Consider the following 19,199-nt stretch of genomic DNA (forward strand, 5'->3'; position numbering starts at 1 on the left):
ACTGGTGATCTAGAAGGTTGCTGCCGCACTGCTGATATATTCTTTAGAACCCTTTACTGTGGAATGTGACTAACTAATCAAAAGCAACAAAACTATTCCTTTTTGCTAAATATGCCCTCCCCAAAACAATCAAAACACCTGTCACATCGAATCAGTCTCTAACCACCGAGTTGCCCATGCACCTCTACACCCTATAGACAATGTTTAGTAGGCCAGGTGTTTCCAATGTATTTTCCAGCCCCTGTAAGTAACTGTAGACCATAATTGATAGAGCTAAACCTAGTTACCTAGTTACCTAGTTTGCGCAATGCAACAGTTATTGGAATGTATGGTGGCAATCATATTGTTTTGCATCACCTAGAATTTTAGGATTGAGACTTAACAAAAAAAAAAAAAAAAAAAGTTAACTATATGAACATTATTTAGAGCTTGTATTTAACATGCTGTAATCAAAGAAACTACAAAATGAAATTGCAAAAGTCATACTACAAAGTGGTATGCAATTCAAAATGTTGTAACATTACGTTATTCAGTAGGTTTTATTTGACTTTAAGAAGCACAATGTGTTAATTCTATAGGGTGATGCAAAACCTTTGGCCATAGCTGTGTATTCTGCAGCCTTTTTTATGCAAATTGGATTTAGCGAATAATGAGGAATGTTCATGATATATTCCACATTATTATTACTGATGTTTAATTCATAGTTTAATGCTATTTTTTATCTTGTTGCTTACAAGCATCTAATGCATCTAAAGTTGCATATAAATATTAGCTGACTTTGTCTTTCTTCTTAAAGCACAGAATTAGAGTACCAACCATTTTAGTTTTAACTAGTCTGGCTTAAGAAAGCCAATTGCCTAGTGTATGAAATTATGTGCAGAATAATTTACATAATGTATGTCTGCAGGAAATATGCAGTTTGAGTATTGTGTCTTGTAAATAATTATTTGTTCTAGCAAAGGTTAACCCACCCACTTGCTGTCTCCAACCTTGTTGATGAAAGGTACAATGGAACACTCCATTAGAGACAGCACTAAGGTATAAGTGATCTGTTTTGAACTTGCACGTATTCCTGCCTAGAATCCTGTTAAAACCAAACTGACATTGTAGGGTCCATTAGTTTCGAGCATCAGTGTCATTTATCTTGAGGAATTAACACATTACGTTTCCTTGTCATGATATGGTGCTAAACACTAATTAAGTCTAATGATGGTATCTCATGGGTAGCAGGCCAGAACCAGCACTGGGATTGCTTTCCACCTCAATATCTACCGAACTTGTAACTCAAATCACTATATTTAAACTGAAAACTATGTCAGAATAGTGATAATTACTCCAAAACAATTCTGCCTATTAAAAGGAATTTATAAAATGAGTCTTTTAAATATTTTATCCTGATTGGCCAGAACTGGTCAAATGGGGTGTTGATTTTACGGTATATCAACATGTGTTGGCACTTCTTTTCAAAAAGGGGCAAATCACTTGTAAATGTTCATACGCCACTAGAATTAAAAAAAAAAAAAAAAAAAAAAAAAACGCAGACATATTGGAATTAATAGCAGTAAACATGACTGACGAGATTTGTGTAAATGTTGAACTTTTGGGTAACCGAAGTTTACATGAGATATTGAATGAGTCTGAATCGGATACCAATGATTAATTCAACTAGTGAATAAAAAAACAAAAGTATTGAAATAAATTAAAAACCTGCCATTCTGGTCGCTCTGCTCCATCTCCCTGAACCACAGTATTTCCATATCCCATTCTGAAAATATCTTAAACTTTCAGTTTTTTTAAAGATTTGGGTCACTCTTAAAAGAGACTGTGGTGGTTAAGTAGATGTTTTGTTGCCGCTGCCCCCGGACTATTATATGTCAGTTCTTCTCTGGTCGGTTGCATCTCCGCTCTGCCTGCTGTCGCCAGTCCCACCCCCTGCGCAGCTGTGTGATCTAATGCAGAATATTTATAAATGCATCTCAACAATTTGTGCCATACCTTTCTTTCCACATAATTTTGTCCGGCTATGATGGTATCATCTCTTCTGCTGTGCCCTGCATTGTTTTAAATTGTTTCTTAACACGGGCCCAGTAGTTTGCCATGTTGCAAAGTCAGTTTGATAAGTTGCCAGGTATTCCATAACGTAAGTAACATCTTTCTTGCCACTGTGAAGCGGAAGCACAAATCTGATATGGATACCTCCTGTTACTACCCAGATAACAAAGGATGATTAAAAAAAAAAAAAAAAAAAAAAGCAGCACTCTCTTCTGATACTGTCACAGGTCTTGTGAGGAAGGTACTGCGTGGTTTAAAGGCAGATTTATTTGTGCTGTGTCATGATGAAAAACAAGAATTAAGTATAACTAATCAAATAAAGAAAAACTGCACTTTCAATGGCAATGTTTAATTCAACATCTATAAATTGCTTTGTTAATTAACACATTGTTGGTTTTATTTTTTTTTTAAAAGTTAGAAGAAAGTATTTTTTCTCAGCTCAGTTTTAGGCAGAAGGATATTTAATAAAAATGACCTTTTTGATAAGTAAAATAACTTTTTATTTAGTTATTTAACCCATTTTATAAGCACAGTGAGGCACTTCAGGGTGTGTGACTTCGTGCAGTATTGCTTACATAATGAATACATCAGAATTTTACAGAAATATTTATAAAACAGTATAATGTAGGTCTCTTTTTACGGACAGCTTTGACGTTGCTCTTATACAGCGAGCTTGAAGATTCACGTTCAAAAAAGCTCCAGGTATAAAATGGTTATGATATCATACCAAAGTATACCAAACATACCATTTTAAGAATCTGTAGATTGTTATAATTTTTTTTTTTTTTTTTTGCAATTGTATTGTTTAAAAAAACATTAGCCAAATGCACAGTAAAGTCTGTCTAACTTTTCACCTTTACATACCAGTATTCTGTTTCAGGATCATTTTGGGGGTCTCGACCAAATCCCTATTAATATTAATGGTGTGATACCCTGTTCAATCCGCAGCCTGTCTACTATTGCGACCGACATGATTTCTAATTTCTAAGTCTTGTCGGTCCAAAACCAGTGTAAACTTTACATTGCAGTCTGCTGTCGTATCCTGTGATTTTTTTTTTTCCTTTCTAAATTTATAATCAAGTATATTGTGTAGCAATGCACATGTCCCGTGAGTGTGGTACATCTGCAGGATAATACGTGTTTACATAGTTTACAGAGAGTTTTCTTGTTCTGTTGCCCATCAATGCATTTAATCAGAAACACAAACATAATGTAGCCTATTATATAATTATAATAATGTCCCTCTGCAGTCTTAGTAAAAGGGATTGACTGTACTGAAATGTTGTAGGCTGTCACTAATTATTAAACTATACGTTTTTAACAAACCATAGTTTTAGGGGTAAATGATGTCCTTGTTCATGGATTCCAGATCATTCCAGTGAAATCATATGTGCACCTGGTTTTAAAACATGTGAAGGCAGAATTATGTTCTAAATGAGTGTATGGAACGGGAATATACAAATCTGACCAACCTGGGCGCCCTTAGACCTCAATCCTCATTACTAGATTACCCTGTAATTAAAATCCAGTACCCATAATTTACAAAAGGTTGAGAAGTTGTTTAAGAGCATATTTTTAACACAATTACTTAATTATATCTAAAGAAGAAAAACATATTTTAAGTTTAGAAAAACATCACCAGAAAACAGTACAGTTAAGTCCCCTTAAGCAATAAAAGTCAATTGAAGACTGGAGTAACTACTTTAAAAATAGCAAGCCTCTATGTCCAGTTATTTAACAAATAAAATGAATATACACAGTTTAGTATGTATTTTATCCAACTAAAATCTCACCTTCTTTGTTGTGGAGTCCTTTAAGAAAAAATATCTACTGTCTATCACACAACCATGCACAGCAAGTGTTAAGGAGTCTGATTAAAGCAACAAAAATGACTGGTAGAAATATTGTTAAAAGCTAAATGCCGTAACTGAGTTCAGCAGTGTTTGCCTTTTGTTATTCAAATTTGAAATGGTTTGTCTGCTGTGTGTCTCTTGCAGATCTATTTGCGGTTCTTGGACTATGAGGTGCAGAACTCTAATGAGTGCAAGCGGAATTTTGTGGCTGTCTATGATGGGAGCAGCTCTGTGGAAGACCTGAAAGCCAAGTTCTGCAGCACTGTGGCGAATGATGTGATGCTGCTGACAGGGCTGGGGGTTATCCGCATGTGGGCTGATGAAGGCAGCCGCAACAGCCATTTCCAGATTCTTTTCACATCTTTCCAAGAACGTAAGGAATTTACTGACAGGGCAATTTAACCCTACACTGGGCGTTTTGTGTCTGGTGTTTCAATTCACTGTCAATTGTCAGTCAATCATAGTTTTCATTCCTTCTCCACAGGTTTAATTTCAGTTTCTAGCAGCAAATACATTATTTGCCATATAATTATTTCCAAGAGTTGAGAAAATCAGGTGCGTTGAACCAGCACTGGACTCTGCAGTAGATTAACTGCCTCACCTCAATAACTTATTGTGGAATCTTGATGTGCATTTTTTAATTAAAGAAAGGATGGAAACACACCAATATGTTACCAGTGTAATTACAGGTCATATAGAAAGAACAGCACAGATTTGTGTGTGAATAGTCTCTCACTCTGTAAATTATGAATGCTGCTACTTCTTGTTGCAAGGCAGTTTCAGTCTGACAGTTTGGTGAAGAGCTGATATTAGATGGTTGGTTGGCCTGAGCAAATTACTTAAAAGCGATGACTCCTATGGGCTGTAATGGAAAACACACTTGGCTGGATTTTCCCACCCCAAATTCCTTGAAGGAATTAAAAGCAATAATTGAGGCACATATCCCTCCAAAACAATTTTCGAAGAGCTGTGTATGAGTGCACTTCAAAAGAAAGGAATAAAATAAGGCATTCCAGATGTTACTGTTAGCAACCTACCTTTAAAGTTCAAAATAATCAATCTTAGTTCTGTTCTATCTTAATTCAGATTTTTTTCAATGCCTCTGAACTAATCCGATCTTCAGGTACACGCTGTACGTTTCTGTGCACAAATGTGCTGCCCGAAGCTTTCCCTTTAAAAGAAAAATGCCTGAATGTTTAAACAGTGGCTGTATAGGAAACAATTCCTGAAAGACAATTAGATTTAATGTCGTCAGTTTTGGTCTCTGGTCCTATCACTCAGTTATTATTTAATTGAATGTTCTGGTCTGAACAAAAGGGCAATTATAATGCAACAAGAAATTTGTTTCAGTGGCACTTAGTCTTTACCTATCTTTAAACAATGTGTGGTTCTCCCTAAAATGAGTAGTTATGAGGAAGAGGACACCACCTTCTGGTCAAATAAAGATTATCCTTAGATTGTTATTCTGTAGAGGTTTTGCAACATTGAATTATGAATGATTCATACTCTGCACCACATACTGAATCATCCATTCCATATATAGAATTAGCAAGAATGTATTGCAACCTTCAACATAAATATTTACAGCAGGTAACATGTATGTACAGTAGAGGAAGAAATACATATGGAATTATAAAAAAATATATATGTATTTGGTGGTAGTAAGTACTTATTGTCATATACAGTAATTGTCACATGACAACAGAAAGATGCCATACATGCTTCCTGTCCTGTAGATCATAGTAAAACATCTATGTTCACCAACTTGGCCACAGGACAGCTGTATAAATCAACAGGCAGGATCAGCATAGCAACAGTCTAGATTCCAAATTGTGCTTAATGATGACAGCATTTTTGATTATTCTTACTATTTAACAAAAAAAAAAATGCTACAACAATAAAAAATTTAAAAAAAATAAAAATCTCGATCTAATTATAATGAATACAGTACACCCCCCTGTACATAATAAGGATGTTGTCATTTTATCTTGGAGTTTCCGATTTAAAAAAAAAATAAAAGCCTTATTTAATATGCATAGTTGGGTGTACTTTACTCCTAATATAATTACAAATTGAAAAGGAGGTTCCATCCTGCAGATGCGTCTTCAGAAAGTCACCTTGGTACTTATTTGCCAGACAGTTCCTGAGTGTTCTACAGATGGGATAATACAGTGTCACTTTAAACACAAAGAGAAGATTGTAATTGAATAATTTCCAGGCTCTGAAAATCCTTCTCTTATACCCCTAAATCACGTGACTGTCTTGTTTTAGGTCTCATTAGAACAATGCCAGTCACTCTGAGTAGTGGCTTGTCTGCTTGAACTTATTATGTGCTGCTACTGTAGCTATCAACACCTTTCTTTTTGTTCAGCCCCATTGTTTTATGAAAATAACAAAAAAAAAGAGTAAGAATCAGGGAAATATGTAACTGCACTGAAGACTTTCTAATAATTCTCAAGTGTTTATTTTGTAGTTTTACGATATTTTTAGGTGTAATCTCCTAATTAAACTTTACTTGTGCTGCTGAGTTACTTCATATTCATGTTGCCAAGTTGTCATTCTCTCAAATGTGTAAACATGATCAATTCCAAGATTATTAGCAAAGTTGTTTATAAAAGATCATAACTTGTGACATTCTGGTGGACAGTTGTAATACCATATGTCATATTATATATATAGGCTATATATATATATATATATATATATATATATATATATTTAGCAGACACCTTTATCCAAGGTGACTCACAGAGACGAGGGTGTGTGAACTATGCATCAGCTGCACAGTCACAACAACATCTCACATGAAAGATGGAGCACAAGGTTATGTGACTTTTCTTTAACCACTGGACCACACAGCCTCCTATATATTTAAAGAATAAAGAATGCTTTAAATCAAATGTATTTGTTTTGTTTTCATTTATGATGCTTTCTGATTAATGTTATAAATGTTGTCTACCAATTTTGCGTTTTCTGCCACTTTCAGCTCCCTGTGAAGCCGATGCATTCTTTTGCCACAGTAACATGTGCATCAATAACACTTTGGTCTGTAATGGAGTTCAGAACTGTGTGTACCCGTGGGATGAAAACCATTGCAAAGGTAATGTTAAAAATCTGTGTGGACCTCAGTTGGTCATTTTTTATGTGATCAGTTTAAGGTGGTGCTGATGGGCCAATATATGCTGTCAATACTGAAGGCATACAGTACTTTTTTTGCATTATATAGGCAGCATATATATATATATATATATATATATATATATATATATATATATATATATATATATATATATATATATAATCAACAAAGGATGTTAGTGAAGGTTCTGCAGGCTTGATGTGCCGCATGATTTGGTTTTTAATTAAAGTGCACTAAGGTATATAAATTACGAGTGGTTAAATATGAAAATAGTGTTTAGTAATTTATTTGTTATCCATTTATTCATTACTGGTAAGACATGTATTTAAAAAGAAATATGACTGAAAAAGAACAGTGCCACGAAATAGTACAAAAACATAATTATAGAACATTGTTTAAATTAAACTTTTAGGGTATATTTTGTGACTTTCAGTTATGGTTTATGGAAATGTGTGGTTCTATAGTAGGAGACTAGATGGTTTTGAATACCAGTACGTCTACTGATTTACGGCAAAACCTTGGACAAGCCACTCCTTGTACTGCAGTGCTTCCAGCTGTGAAAGAAACTGGGGGGAAAGAAAGACCTAACTGTAAATAAGTTACTGTATTTCAAGCAATTATTAAAAGAAAAATAAGCTACATTTTTTAGATACGGTCCGTACCTTAACCTCATGATAAAGGGCTCATAGTCAGTTTAAGTTGGGTTTTTATTTGTCTTGTAAAATTTTCATTTGTTGTTTTTTGTCTGAAGCGTATTATAAGTCAAATCTTACGGCTTCTGTCATTGTCATGTGTGTTTAAGTGTGATTAAATGTACAGTATGGGTAGACCTGTAACCACATGTTTTTGTTTCACACAGAAAAGAGAAAAGCTAACCTGCTGGACAACCTCACAAACACCAGCGGGACTATAATAGGAGTAACCTCTTGCATTGTCATTATCCTTCTTGTTGTATCTGTTATAGTTCAAATCAAACAGCCTCGCAAAAAATTCATCCAAAGGAACGAAGACTGTGACCAAACGGTGTTTCAGGAGGTGTTTGAGCCCCCGCACTACGAACTCTGCACTCTCAGAGGGACGGGGGCCTCTGCTGATTTGATGGACATTGCCGATGACTTTGAGAACTACCATAAACTGAGACGGTCTTCGTCGAAATGCATTCACGACCACCACTGTGGATCTCAGATTTCCAGCACCAAGGGTAGCCGCAGTAACCTTAGCACTCGGGATGCTGCTGTCTTAACTGAAATACAGCCCCAACCTGTAAGGCCTCTTATCCCACCCACTAACAGGAGGAGCATTCTGGTGATGAAGCACAGCTACTCACAGGACACAGCGGATGGATGCGATCTGGATGAAATCCAAGAGGTGCCCACGACAAGTCACAGGATCTCCAGGCACGATAAAGCAGTCCAGCGGTCAGTATCCATTGATTTTTGATGAAGACTATTACATGGGGACTTCTATGCCCAGACATTAATTTTTTTCTTTTTTTTTCTTTGAGGTTACAACTCTCTTTTTCTTTGTTATTTTCCCTCTTTTTTCCATTTAGACCATTCGTAACGAATAGGTTAAAAAGTTCAAATACAATTGCTCCCAGGCCAAAGAAAGTTACCATGTTATTGAAATCTTATAGTTTTATACTAAACAAAAATGCATGCTGCCCCACCTAATGGGGTTCATACCATTAGTGATAACATACAATTGTGAGATGCAATTATATGATATTTGGTGCATGGAAAATATTAAAAATTAATAGTCCAGTGAAAGGACTGAACAAGTATGTTTTGAGCCTATTTTGTCTTTTTTTTCAAAAAGGTGAGGTAGAAATGCTTGTTTTGTAATTAAATAACCAAAGCACCTATAAATGATATTTAAAAATGTAGTGCTGCTCATAGAATATTCTTATATACCGGGAATATAAATATATATTTACAGATACAAAAAAATGATACTGTAGTCAAAATAAATCTTTCTACTCAGTAAATCAGAAAACATCAGAGTGAACCTGTTTTTTACAGTCTAATAAAGAGATTATTTTTTATTGTATAACTGCACCTTGATTGCTTGTTGACTAAAGGAAAGATTAAACGTTTACAAGAACATGGTAGTTATGAAGCTTTTTTTTTTACAACCCATAGAACATGCAAACATATATTTTCTGTATCTTTGTCATGCATGCACATCGTGTGTGCTCATGTGTGTGTGTGTGTGTGTGTGTATGTGTTTGGCTTGTATACACGCATTACATCCTTGTTTTGTGCATTTGTATCACCTAGAGTTTCAGACAATAATAGTTTGATTGTAATATTTCCTTTTCATCTTTGCATGCAAGTGATTCACACTTCACTAAAACACCTCAGATCAAATGTACTGCATTTATGTAGCCTATGTATGCATATATATTTATTTATTTATTTTTCTATGCAAAACATTATTATATTAAATGAAATAGCCATAACATTCCAGGTTCTGCCTCATTGGGTCTCTAAGCAAACATGAATCTGAATACAACACAACTAGGGTCTAAGAGACAAACTCAAGGTAAGCAAACCAATCTAAACAAAACTGAAATGTCTTCCAGTGGTTTTCCTAGTTGGTGTTGAGAATCTGTGCTGAAACTTTAACATATCAGTGGTCTTTCTTTCTTGCTTTCCTTTCCTCCAGTTTTTTTGTTTAACGAGTGACTGATTTTGAATAGTTTTAGTCAGTTATAGTTGTATTCATTGTTCCATGGTTTCCATAGATTTTTGATACTTTTAATGCAGAATGTCTGCTCACAGTGCATTCACAGTAAACTGTAGATACCAACACATGCAGTTTACATTTAAATAGTATTCAATTGTCATTGTATGCAAACTTGAATTTATGGTAAATATAATATTGTTGTCCTTCTTTTTTGCCTTTCCAAGAATTTTGGAACAATGGTATTCTGCTCTTGTCATACCAAATTAGAGAGCAACATGCACTGCTTTTGTACCCATATGCAATCGTACGTTATATATATATATATATATATATATATATATAATATATATATATATATATACACACACTCAATGAAACTTAAATAATATATTACTTTGAATTTATATATAGAACCTTTTTATATATAAAAAATCTTGGCGAAACTTATAACACTTTTTTGTACTCGCTAGAATATATGAAAAAATATGACAAAGTTCTATGACGTAAACTGTTTTAACACTGTTGTAAGATATATATATATATTATATTATATATATATTATCTATATATATATATATATGTGGAAAACTAACAATGTTGCATTACAGTTATTTTGATTATATAAATATACTGTAGTTAGCTTTTTGTGTTTCTTTGGATGTGTATTTAGATGTTGCAAAATGGTAAAATGTCTACTCTAGTCTTTTTTTTCAATCTTTTGTAGCTTAATTATACATTTTAGAAATAACAAACTTATTTTTTTAAACAAACTGCACATAGGGTGTATTTTGCAGTCATTTTAATGTTATGTACTAGTTTATATTCTGTTATTGTCTGTGTTTTATAACTTTGTGTAATATGTTATTTGTGATGTATTTTCTTACATTCTACATTCTGTTACATGTGCATTGTTTTCATTATATAGACTGCTTGAGAATAGTGCATTCGTCCTGGATGATTTCGAGCAAGCTTCAATGAAATATGAAAATATGGACCGGGAGTATACACCAGCATGATGTTTTATGGACTTTTCTTAGTGGAATATTTTCATAGTATTCTATAATATTATAACAATACAATTTACTCCAGTAAGAATGGCAATAAGAACCTATGACATTTTAAAGTGAGAACTTAAAATTCAGGACAGAAACTTGAATTCAGGTATTTTGCCTTGATTGTCACTTATTTGTTTTTATATACCTGTAGTATTATGTTGATCACAATGAAGAACAAGTAATATAACAGCTTCATATTTTGATTAAGTAGACTGCTAAATGGAAATGTGTGACAAAAAAGACAACTTTTAATAGTTGGAAAAAGAAAGTATTATTTAATGTTTATTAGCTAAAAAAATAAAACTTGTTAAAAGCATGCAATTCATATTCCTGTTCTGTGCACCTAGGTATATATTATATTTTGTGTCCAATGCCTGTTACCTGTATATTTCTATGAAATATCTTACACTAATAACTATTAATTACTATACCTATTTCTTTCATATATTTTAAGTTGCTAGGCAATATAGCATCAACTTTTAGGGCACTTTTAATAAGATTCTCACACAAGCATTGCTGAACATGCATTGCATTTTAACATATATACTATTCTACATGAAAGAAGACCGTGTCCATATCAAAATGAAAAAAAAAAGTGTCTGCTAAGAAAAGAAAGAAACCATTCAAATGCATGCTAATAGCTGATCCAGCCAAATTCCAAATATAATGCAATAACACACCCTTATCTTCTACCACTATTCAGAGTGACAGTATTTTACTGAGACGCAAAACTCAAAGCATACTGTATGCAGGATTTTTCTGTAATAAAATGTGAGATTACTTTAAATTAAATTTGGCTTTATTTTGACATTTAATATGTGATTTATAATTTTAAAACACTGTCCTGGTGTTTACTGTCCATGTTGTGTTTTTGTGTTTTGTTCATGTGTTATTTGTATACTAATGCAAACTTTGTTTTCTTAAAAAAAAAAAAAAAAAAAAAAAACATCTAAAGTAGATGCATTTAAGCATACAAAATGCTTTGTAAATAAATAAAAAAGAGTAACCAGATTTTCTTTCAGAATTTTATTTATTTAAATTTGTGTTCATTTTGGTTTGTGTTTATTATAATATTATATTATATATATATATATATATATATATATAATTATATATATATATATATATATATATATATATATATATATATATATATACACACACACACACACAATGGTTTGCAGAAGTATTCACCCCCTACCAAAATTGTCACATTTTGTTGAATTACAAATAATATATGCACAGTTTTTCAAGCTGTAGTGATTAAGTTGAACACTGTTATATGAGGAGGAGGTTAAATGTCAGCAAAACTTGCAAAGAAAATATACAAAATGAAATTTACTGGTTGCATAATTATTCAGCCCCTTAAGTCAGTACTTGGTAAAAGCACATTTTGCAGCAATTACTGCTATGAGTCTTTTTGGATAGGTCTCTACTAGCTTTGCACAGTAGGATGGTGATATTTTTGTCCATTCTTCACGGGAAAATTGCTCCAGTTTTGATAAGTTTGTTGGGGATTGTCGATGGACTGCAATCTTCAAGTCTTGCCATAAATTTTCCATCCGATTCAAGTTAGGACTTTGACTGTGCTTCGGGTCATTGTCCCGCTGAAATGGGGATTTCCTCTCTAATTTCAGGGTCTTGGCTGACTCAGACAGGTTTTCCTCAAGAATTCACCTGTACTTTGCATCATCCATTCTCCCTTCTATCCTGACAAGCTTCCAAGTCCCTGCTGAAGAGAAGCATTCCCATAACATGATGCTGCCCCCACCAAATGCTTGACAGTTGGGATGGTGTTGACTGGGTGATGTGTAGTACTGGGCTTGCGCCAGACTAACGCTTGGAATTTAGACCGAAAAGTAAAATTTTTGTCTCGTCTGACCACAAAACCTTTTTCCACATGTCTGCAGTATCATCTACATGCTTTTTCGCAAACTCCATAAGTGCTTTAAGATGAGGCTTTTTGAGTAATGGCTTCTTTCTTGCCACTTGTCCATACAGGCCAGCTTTGTGTAGGGACTGGCTTATTGTTGATGTGTAAACACTGACTCCCATCATTGCTGGTTTCAGAGTGACTTCCCGAACCAGTTTGCTGCTTGCCCAGCTGCTCAGTTTGGAATGGCAACCTGATTCAGGTAGTGTCTGGGTGGTGTGATGCATCTTCCACTTGTTAATGATGGTGTGGCAGAGCAAAGCTCTGCCCTTTAAATTGGCAGGGATGGGGTTAACTTCCCCTACCTGCCTGGGTTTATTATGTTCAGGTGGCTGGGGTTGATTAGTTGATTAGGTTGATTAACGATCAATCAGCGCCCAGCCACCTGATATAAAAGGAGGCATCTGCTTCTCATTTGGGGAGAGGGAGCTGAGGAAACAGGTTGGTTTTTTTTGGTTGTTTAGAAAGTTTGAATCCAGTGAAGGCATTGCCCAGCCTGGAAACTGTTATTTTTGTAAGTTTTGCTTTTTATCTTTTTGTGTTTAAATTGCTTTGTTTTGGCCCTTGTGCCCTTTCATTTTGTGTTTATTTATAATAAAAGTATATTTGTTGAACTGAAGTCTGTCTCTGGGCCTCTATCCACTCGCCAGCATGCCACAGATGGACTTCACTTTGCTGAGAGGGACAATCAGCGCCTTTGAAATTTTATTGTACCCTTCTCCTGCTTTGTGCCTCTCTATCACTTTATCCCTGACTTGCTTCGAAAGCTCCTTGGTCTTCATGGTTGCTATGTTGGATTACTATGTGAGTTGTACCTTGAAAGTCTTTATATACCTGAGGGATATTATCTGGAAGTTAAACCACCTTGAGTACACACAGGCTGAAACCATTTCACTACTTTTGTGACATTTCAAACAAATCATTTGCACCTGAGCTGATTTAGGGCTGCAGTAGCAAAACGGTTGAATACTTATGCAACTGAGATTAATCTGTTTTTCTCTGTAAATCTTACTTATTTATATTCTATTTGCATTTTTTTTTACTTTATCAACGTGGAGTAGTTTGTGTAGATTCTACATGTAAAGTGTAATTTGAAAGTGTTGTGGAGTATGCTCTGGTGCCAACAAAATGTGAAAACTTTGCAGGGTGAATACTTCTGCAAACCACTATACACTATAGGTTATACAATACATTTAGGTTTGGCAAAAGCATTTTTATACAGTATTATATCACTAAATCCATTTTCCAATAATTAGTCTACATAAAAGCACCTTGTTTACAATGGGTAACAACACATTTTTCCATGGCAACAACAGATGTGCCAGTCTGCTCTGTAAGGATCAGATTCCTCGTCTGCACCTAGGTGGTGTATAATATTGTTAATAGAAATCCAACTAGTATTAGTAAGTTGGATGTTACCAAAATTCCAAAGAGCAATGAAACTATGAATCTCCCACTAACAGGTACACAAAGTAGAATAATACGTTGTAAAAGGTGCAATTTGAATAGCTGGATATATATATATATATATATATATATATATATATATATATATATATATATATATTGAACTAAATGACATCCTGAGATCATAAACATCTATTGATTCAAAATCATATAAACATATTTACCATCCCAATGTAACAGACAGCGTCTGATTCACGTTGCCCCAAAGGTGAGGCAAGGTCAAACCCTCTAGAACTGCTGAGTGGCTCTTTTGTACCATGCACCATGATCGCAGTTTTGCCTACAGTCTGTAAACTGGTTAAGGTATATGAAGGTGCAGTATACTAAAACACAGGGAAACTGTCTTTGCACATGATTTCCATTACATGAGAGTAGATGTTAAAACTTCATGCTGATTTAAACTTGGCTCTCGCCAAGATAAGCACCAACCAAGACATAGCTTTACAGTAAACTAATGTGATCCATCTGCATCTCCATCCATTTGCGTTGCTTTCCATCTGATAATGTAGATATCTTTCCTTCTGGTGTTGATGGCTGAAGTGTAATGCTGGCTCTTCGGATCAGCTCATTTTGCCTCCCCAGCACATCAGCACACACAACGGTTGCGATGCTGGCTCCGGGGATCGACCCAGTGCGGTCTCCCCAGTGCATTAGCATGACAACCATTTGGATTGAGCTAAGTAGGGGCCTTTGAGTGGGCACCTTCCATCCTTGGTGTTTCGTCGACTAGACCATGAACCTCAAGAGGGCTCGACAGTGATTCTGGCATCCCAGCATCACCCCCCCCCTCCATCCCCCACTCAGCTCAGCCCAGCTTACTTACCTGTACATCAGCATTGCTTTCTTCCTATTGTGCTTGAGATCCCCAGCCAGAATCTTTCTGTTTCAACCACAGCCAATTGCTGCTCCTTTCTGCTGCTTCAGATAAGTTCTTCACTGTGCGACGCAACTCTTGGCCACTGAATCCGACATCTCTGAGAAACCAGGTCGTAGAGTGTGCCACAAATCTTCGACAACCCACCTCCACTGAGTAAATCTGGACTCTCCATCCTTGCTGTTCTGCTTCAGCAGCTAGTTGAGCATATCAAAGTTTCTTCCTCTCATACGCCTCATCCACAGTATCCTCCCATGGCACTGTTAACTCTACCATATGAACAAGGCATGCTAATCCAGACCACAAGACTATGTCTAGTCGAAGGTTAGCGTTGGCAATCTCAGGTGGAAAAATAATCTGTTGACCAACATCTGCCAGCATTTTAAAGTCTCTAGCAGCTTCCAGTTGTCCTGGGCGAGGCTTGGTTTTAATATCTTTTCTTGGTGGTTGCTCTCCTGGATGGAGGAATTTGTCTTTTGTGTGTAATGCACAAAGAATAGCATTTACTTTATTTGCGTTTATTTTTTTATTTATATGTTGAAATTCTGTATTAATGGTTGGTCACGTGGATGTCAGCATGTGCTTTTTGTGTGTGTGTGAGGGTAAAGTATGCATTGAAATCATGAAGTTGTGACCTGAGATCTCTCCAGTCATGAGAAACTCTTAGTTACACCAGGGACTCGATTCTCAAATATTGATGCACCTACATCAAGAATTAGATTTTCTCAGTCACAATCCTGTTCAAGAGTGTTTCCCAGATTGACCTGTGACCATCAACATTATATGTAAAATAGACTATAATTACCTAAATAAAATGTTCATGTGGTCTTTCAAGTAAAATAAAAAAGTAAGCATCTGTATTGTATTAAAAGCTTGGGTTCCTGAGTAGCTCACTTGTTAAAGCACTGCAGCGGGGTGTACAGTGAGTCATAAAGTCAAAGGAGCACAGGTTCACATCTTGACTGTGCAAAATCGCTTGTTTCGATGGGGGTTCCAAAGGACATCACATTGGGGTTAGGGAAGCAAAACTGTCAGGGACTGTTTCTTCTCATCGTGCTAGAGTGACCCTGTTGCAGGGAGAGATCTGTGCTGACTCTGCTGGCATTTTCACGGGCTGCAGGAAGAGGGCGGCAGTCACCCAACAACCGCCTGTGAGTCATGGCAGTGACACGGGGAGGTGGGAAAGTGGGTGTGTGGACTTTCCCCTTCTCTGAATGGCTGAGAGGCGAGTCTTGGGTGATTGTTGGTCCTATAAAATAACGCTCTGCTGTTTCCTCAGGTCTGCCCTTATAGACTCGCTGAGAGTGCGGAAACACTGGTCGAGGACCGAGAACCAGCCGGGAGAGAAAAAGACAGTGAGACAGTGAGAGCGGGGAACCCTTGGGCAGACCGCTTAAAAATATAACAGAGCAGGCTAGGTAGCTGGCAGCGTAGGACGGAGATTCGGGTCGCACGGGCAGTGGCGACCGGGATATTGCTGCAGAGTGCAGCACCTTTTATTTGTAGTTTTGTTATTGTGTTGTTTTGTCCCTTGTTATTTTTGCCTTCTGTTTTCGTTGTTATTTCTTTGAGCACCTGCAAGGCCCCGGTATTGTGTACCATCACTCGGTATGCCCGTGGTTCTGTTTACCATCGTTGGTAAATCAGACCACGGACCCACAGCGCCATCTGCTGGATAAACTGAAAAACAGCACCCCGAAAATAAAACTGGGCACCTGTGCGGTGTTGCCAAATCCACCTGTCTGTCTCCTGTGTCAGTGAATTACCCACCACCCTTCCACAGACCCCCTACTGGCCAGACGCCTGGTGAACTCAAGCACCTACAGGCCAAGCCATTGCCTTCCAGAAGCCAGTTGCTCATGGAAATCTGCTCTTGAGTTCTGGGGTGTAAAGAAGCAATTGGCTAGAACGTAATTGGACATTCTAAATTAGGGAGAAAATAGGTCACTCTAAACTGAAAAAAAAAGAACCTCAGCTGAACATTTTTAATAACTATTTTATATTATTTGTAAACTGAGTCCCGATTGAACAAATGTTTTGAACTGTTCATCTCGGTCTTGCAGCTATATTGGGGTGATATTGCAGAAAGAAAATGTATGAATGTAGTTTTTTGTTTTTGTATGCTCCTCAAACTCCTCAGTTTATCATTCAGTAGTGAAAACAACTCAAACAATTCAATAAATCCTATTAAGACAAATTTTTATCTGCATCTGGAAACCAGTCTGCACAACCCAGTCTCATATCGTTAAAATATCAAACTGGGGCTGTAGCACGTTCCATCTGCAGTTTAGAATCTACTGTCCAATCTGCAGCCGGACACAAAAGTCAAAGATCACCTGTTGGTATCATGGTTTTGTATTACTGCTATTTATTAATTCAGTTAAAAAATGAGTTTCCTACCATTTCTTCGTCAGTGGGTATCCCATAGCCTGCTAGCATTTGCAGAATGGATGAACAGTACTGTAGGTAAGGCAACGTGCATACTTTTAGTAACACCCTCAAAACTCAGCCTGTGTCAAGTGTTTTGCTTGTAGGCATAAGAATGGTATGACAATCCTTCATAATGTTCAATAGAATTGGCTGACAACAAGCAGATTGAGTACAGCAGCTGAGCTGAACACCAGAAAGGTGTAGCACATGTTGAATTTACAAAGAAAGGAAGAACACAAAATGAAACTTAACATATATCTCTTTACTATAGGAAAACTGTTTTGAAATAAATATTTTCTGCATTCTATAATTACGTTCCTGAATTTTAAATAATTCACATTGGATACAAGAAAACAAGGTTGTTTTCTGGAATTTGAAAACTATGTCATGATGTCTATTTTGATGTGTGCAAAAAAAAAGATCTTTTAAGAAGTGATGCTTACATTTTGATTCTTACTGGAGGTATACTTCATATTAAAATAAAAATATGCGTACCAATATTACCAACCTGGAACTGTAGCACAAAATCAGCCAATAAACAGGTAGAGGTGCAGAAAATAAGGCCAGTACAGTTCTTCCCCTTTGTAAGGCCCCATAATGCCATCACACTAACAGTACTATACTCGTTATAAGGCGGAACACAAACAGCATGTTCTCTTAACTATGGCTCCCAACTACAGCGTTATAAAGGGGGAGCACTGTATAACTTTATTTTTTACAAAGATTGTAATAATCATGAAAGCATTAATGACCACATGTTAAAAAAATAGTCTTAGACTAGAGAAAATTAAGTTATGGTTGGGCATAACATGATTCACAAAACAGTAGGATTTATCTCTTCAGGGAGTTAGCCTATACAAGAGGGAATTAGGAAGTTAGGCTATACAATAATTACAACATATACTGTTAGATATATAACTTGGGTTATGCATTATAAGTTAAAAAATAACATAACACTATTTAGTTGTATGCATACTTAACCAGTAGATACTGTATATATCTGCTGTAATAAACGCTCTGACACAAACCCTGCACCTGTTTATGATGTTGAGGGCCTGAAGTGATGAAATACAAAAACAGACCTAATACTATTTTCATTTCTCTACAGGCAGATACATCAGCCAACTGATTCTTGCCAAGTATGACATCTAATGGAATGAACTCCATCCTACATGAAAGAGCTGCTGTTCTTAGAAAGTTTCAAAATGTATTGTGACCAAGTAAAAAAAAAAAAAAAAAAAAAACTTTTTGTTTTGATATGCATTTGATATGTTTTGCTAAACTTAAAGCCAACATGTTGTGATGCAGATGTTTTAAAATGCAGATCTATTTGTGAAAATATGAAGTCCAAGTTACAGTTTCTTTTACATTTACTGGTAAGGATATTGCAGCCCTTTACTTTGGGTTCTGTCCGTTTTCTTCCCTTAGCTGTCTGGCTGGTTGAGGCTGACAGATATTTACACTTTTTAAACTTGCAATGCTCAATTCAATTTGCAGCCCCGTTAAGTCTTTCTTGGTTGCCCAGATTGATTTAAAACTGAGGTTTCCATCATTGAAGGAGGTAATTTGTAAAGGATTTCTGAGTAATGCCTGGAGTTGAACATTGTCATCTCATGTCATCTCAGGACTAAAGTGATTTATTTTTACTCCAGCCTAAGGAAGCATTAATCCAAGACTTAGTGGGCTGACTCTGAAACTCACTTTTCAG

The 19,199-nt window shown here is 35.9% G+C and overlaps 1 protein-coding gene across 2 annotated transcripts in view; it reads left to right on the top strand.

Annotated features, from left to right (window-relative positions):
- LOC121312729 (neuropilin and tolloid-like protein 1) overlaps positions 1-11,534 on the top strand; it is a 62,638-nt gene extending 51,104 nt beyond the window's left edge. The window contains exons 7-11 of one of the 2 annotated variants that reach the window (XM_041244447.1): positions 4,050-4,278; positions 6,892-7,005; positions 7,904-8,462; positions 9,514-9,588; positions 10,658-10,744. In XM_041244447.1, coding sequence (XP_041100381.1) covers positions 4,050-4,278; positions 6,892-7,005; positions 7,904-8,462; positions 9,514-9,574 — 963 coding nt within the window. In that variant the 3' untranslated portion in view covers positions 9,575-9,588; positions 10,658-10,744. Of the gene's footprint in view, positions 1-4,049; positions 4,279-6,891; positions 7,006-7,903; positions 8,463-9,513; positions 9,589-10,657 lie in introns of both variants that reach the window. The other variant, XM_041244446.1, reaches the window with a different exon arrangement.
- The last annotated feature ends 7,665 nt before the right edge of the window (positions 11,535-19,199 follow it).

Source organism: Polyodon spathula, chromosome 3 (genome assembly GCF_017654505.1).
Source record: "Polyodon spathula isolate WHYD16114869_AA chromosome 3, ASM1765450v1, whole genome shotgun sequence".
Classification (NCBI taxonomy): Eukaryota; Metazoa; Chordata; class Actinopteri; order Acipenseriformes; family Polyodontidae; genus Polyodon; species Polyodon spathula.